The 4,292-nt window shown below is 43.6% G+C and overlaps 1 protein-coding gene across 1 annotated transcript; it reads left to right on the forward strand.

The window, feature by feature from the left end:
- The first annotated feature begins 295 nt into the window (after nt 1–295).
- LOC102707446 (receptor-like protein 7) lies at nt 296–3,811 on the forward strand. Its single transcript, XM_006663847.3, has one exon. It carries the CDS (start codon nt 399–401, stop codon nt 3,411–3,413), a length of 3,015 nt encoding a protein of 1,004 aa, XP_006663910.2. The 5' UTR covers nt 296–398; the 3' UTR covers nt 3,414–3,811.
- Nucleotides 3,812–4,292: the final 481 nt, after the last annotated feature.

Genomic DNA, 4,292 nt, shown 5'->3' on the forward strand with positions numbered 1-4,292 from the left:
AGCAGTTATTCACAGCACAAATTGAAACATCGATTTAATGTACCAAATCATCTTTAAAAATTTATGCAAAAGAGGTTTCAAAAATTCGAGAACAAGAGTATGTTGAATGCAATCCATAACAAAATGAGATTTGCTCCGGTAAAAAAAAAGTATCTCAAGATATCTCAATATTTTAGGATACCAAATTATTTCTCGTCATTGAATCTTAATGAGCAGAACGGATATCGTTAGATCTAACAATCAATCATAAACGTCTTATTACCTGATACGTCGAGATACTTTCTGTTGACTGAAGTGAATCTCTAACAAAAACAGAGCACACGTTTACAAATAGATCATCCCTGCGTGAGAGGATTGAGAACCAGCCCAGCCAACCTCCAGCACATCACCGGGGCTCCATGAGAGTTGCTTGCGATTTCATGCCTCCCCTAGCCATGCTGCTGCTGCTCCTCCTGCAGCTCCAGTCCATGATCATGGTTGATGCCGGCAGGAACTCCTCAGCTTGCCTTCCAGGCCATGCCGCGGCGCTGCTCCAGCTGAAGCGATCCTTCAACACCACCGTGGGTGACTACTCCGCCGCCTTCCGGTCATGGGTCGCCGGAGCAGACTGTTGCGGCTGGGAGGGCGTCGGGTGCGGCGGCGCCGACGGCCGTGTCACTTCCCTTGACCTGGGTGACCGACAACTGCAAGCCACAGCTCTTGACGACGCACTCTTCAGCCTTACTTCCCTCCGGTACCTGGACCTGTCTTGGAACGACTTCAGTGAGTCCCAGCTCCCAGCTACCGGCTTCGAACTGCTCACCGAGCTCACCCACCTTGACCTCTCCGACACCAACTTGGCCGGCCCGGTGCCCGCCGGCATCGGCAGCATCACGGGGCTGGCCTACCTTGACCTGTCCACCACATTCTTCGAAGCCGAGATGGACGAGGATTACAGCGTCATGTACTACAACTCAAACACGATGTCACCGCTCTTCGAGCCGAGCTTGGAGGCCATGCTCGCAAACCTCACCAACCTGGAGGAGCTTCGCCTGGGCATGGTGAACCTGTCCCAGAATGGCGAACGGTGGTGCGACGCCATGGCTAGGCGGTCCCCGAAGCTTGAGGTTATCAGCATGCCGTACTGCTCACTCTCCGGCCCCATTTGCCGATCGCTCTCGGAGCTGCGTTCACTTGCAGTGATCGAGCTGCACTACAATCATCTGTCCGGCCCAGTTCCTGAATTCTTGGGCACTCTCTCCAACCTAAGTATTCTTCAGCTTTCAAACAACAAGTTTGAAGGATGGTTCCCTCCCAGTATCTTCCAGCATGAGAAATTAACAACCATTAACCTCACCAAAAATCTTGGAATCTCCGGAAATTTGCCCAATTTCTCAGGTGACAGTAGTTTACAGAGTATATCTGTCAGCAACACCAACTTCTCTGGCACAATTCCAAGTTCTATCAGCTACCTCAAATCTCTGAAGGAGTTGGCCCTTGGAGCTAGTGGATTCTCTGGAGTGCTGCCATCTTCCATCGGTGAGTTGAAATCTTTAGATTCGCTAGAGGTGTCTGGGTTACGGTTAGTAGGATACATGCCATCATGGATCTCAAACCTGACTTCTCTTACTGTTCTTAAGTTCTTCAGATGTGGCTTGTCTGGACCCATACCATCTTCCCTAGGGTACTTAACAAAATTAACAAAATTGGCACTGTACGATTGCCAGTTTTCAGGCGAGATACCTTCATTAATATTTAATTTGACTCAGTTGCATACACTCCTGCTCCATTCAAACAATTTTTTTGGAACAGTGGAACTAACCTCATACTCGAAACTGCAAAATCTGTCTGTCCTGAATCTCTCAAAGAATAAACTAGTTGTGACGGATGGAGAAAACAGTTCATCAGTACTGTCGTATCCCAGTATTATCTTCTTACGTCTAGGATCTTGCAGCATATCTAGCTTTCCTAAAATCCTGAAGCATCTTCCTGAGATTTCTAGTCTTGACCTTTCATATAATCAGATTGAAGGTGCAATACCTCAGTGGGCATGGGAGACCTGGACCGCTGACTTTTTCTTCCTGAACTTGTCACACAATAAGTTTACAGATATTGGAACCAACCCTTTACTTCCTCTGTACATTGAATACTTTGATCTCAGCTTTAACAATTTTGAAGGAGACATACCAATACCCAAAGAAGGAAGTGTCGCTCTTGATTACTCGACCAACCAGTTCTCATCTATGCCGCCGAATTTTTATACTTACCTTACCAATACAGTAATTTTCAAGGCCTCCAGCAATAACCTCACTGGAAACATTCCACCAACGATTTGTGGTGCAATTGAGAGTTTACAAATTATTGATCTCTCTTACAACAACTTGACTGGTTCGATACCATCATGTCTGATGGAGAATTTAGGTGCACTACAAGTTTTAAGTCTAAAAGAAAATCAACTTGCTGGTGAGTTACCTGATAATATCAAGGAAGGTTGTGCATTAAGTGCAATAGATTTCAGCGGCAATTTCATACAAGGCCATCTACCCAGATCTCTAGTTGCTTGCAGGAATCTGGAGATCCTTGACATTGGAAACAATGAGATTAGTGACTCCTTCCCATGTTGGATGAGTAAACTTTCAGACCTTCAAGTCCTGGTCCTCCAGTCTAACAAGTTCATTGGGGAGATATTGGATCTTTCAGACAATAGGGATGTAAACAATTGTCAATTTCCAAAGTTGCGGATTGCCGATATTGCATCGAATAACTTCAGTGGCACATTGCCTGAAGAGTGGTTTAAGATGCTCAAGTCCATGATGTCCAGATCTGATAACCAGACTTCAGTCATGGAACATCTGTATCACCAGCAGAGGTACAAGTTTACTGCTGCAGTAACATATAAAGGTAGCCACATCACAATTTCCAAGATTTTAACATCACTTGTACTCGTTGATGTCTCAAACAATGAATTCCAAGGTAACATTCCTGCTAGCATTGAGGAACTTGTGTTGCTTGACGGACTCAACATGTCTCATAATGCCCTTACAGGGCCAATTCCAAATCAGATTGGCAAATTGAACAACCTTGAGACATTGGACCTCTCTTCAAACAAGCTTGCTGGTGAGATCCCGCAGGAGTTGACATCATTGAACTTCCTTTCAATATTGAATCTGTCTTATAATATGTTTGTGGGAAGAATACCGCAATCATCACACTTCACCACATTTTCCAATGGCTCTTTTGTGGGGAATATTGGATTGTGCGGACCTCCACTGTCCAAACAATGTAGTTATCCAACTAAACAAAACATTATATCACACGCTGCTGACAAGAATTCTGTAGATGTTGTACTTTTTCTCTTCACGGCAGTGGGATTTGGTGTCTGCTTTGGACTTACAATTCTAGTGATATGGGGAAGCCACAGCGCGAAGCATTGATGTTCAGTAACACTATTATCAACAATGAGGCATGTACGATCTAAATAAAGTGGGCTATGTTATCACTGAAGCAATAATGGGCATTGTAATTCAATCAACAAAGCCGGAAACATGGTATCCATGAAAAACATAATTGTAGATGAGAGCTATCTAGTCCTTTTGCCTTACTGCTAGATTGTTTTACACTTTACCTTGTACGCTACATTGTTTATTAAACTTGTTGCAAAATATATGCGTCTGCCGTCGTGTATTCGCATATTTGTGCACCTTCTTAATCTTACTGCTGGGCATCAGGAGCTTTCATAGCCATAAAGATCGTGACCAGAATGCTACTGAGTAGTTCTGCTGGGAATTGTATAACCTACATAAGGACCAAGACCTCTACATGCACATATGCTACAGTCATGTTTATATATGCTGAGGTAACAGTGAAAATCTACATTACAGTAGCTGGATGCTTGAGCAGATGACCCGTCATTATTTTCTAATGATGAAATGAGTGTGGAACATGTATAACTGCGAGTGGGACAAAGATCATACATCTGATTAAAAATTTGGTGCAGAAGGTAGTAGGATATGTTTGATAGGACATTACGTACCTTGCAGGTTAGTAGGCTACTGTCAGTTCATAGCATATAAATACGCGTGAAACCACCCAAACGCAAAGTAATCTTTACACTGACCCTCTGAGAGACTAAGACAACAATGGTGGTTGAAATCAGTACCTCTTTGGGAATAGACATTTTGTCAAACGATTGGTAGTCAAAATCAATAAACGTTCAAACTAGCATTACGAGCACTTAACTAACCACATATTCTCGAAAATGGAAACTTTCTAGTTATAGTGCAATTAATTAAGTACGTACGAGGAAGAGGAAA

The sequence above is a fragment of the Oryza brachyantha genome, chromosome 12, assembly GCF_000231095.2.
Source record: "Oryza brachyantha chromosome 12, ObraRS2, whole genome shotgun sequence".
Lineage (NCBI taxonomy): Eukaryota > Viridiplantae > Streptophyta > Magnoliopsida > Poales > Poaceae > Oryza > Oryza brachyantha.

Excerpts from the sequence above, each read along its gene's own strand:
- LOC102707446 (XM_006663847.3), top strand. The coding sequence starts at position 399 with ATGAGAGTTGCTTGCGATTTCATGCCTCCCCTAGCCATGCTGCTGCTG.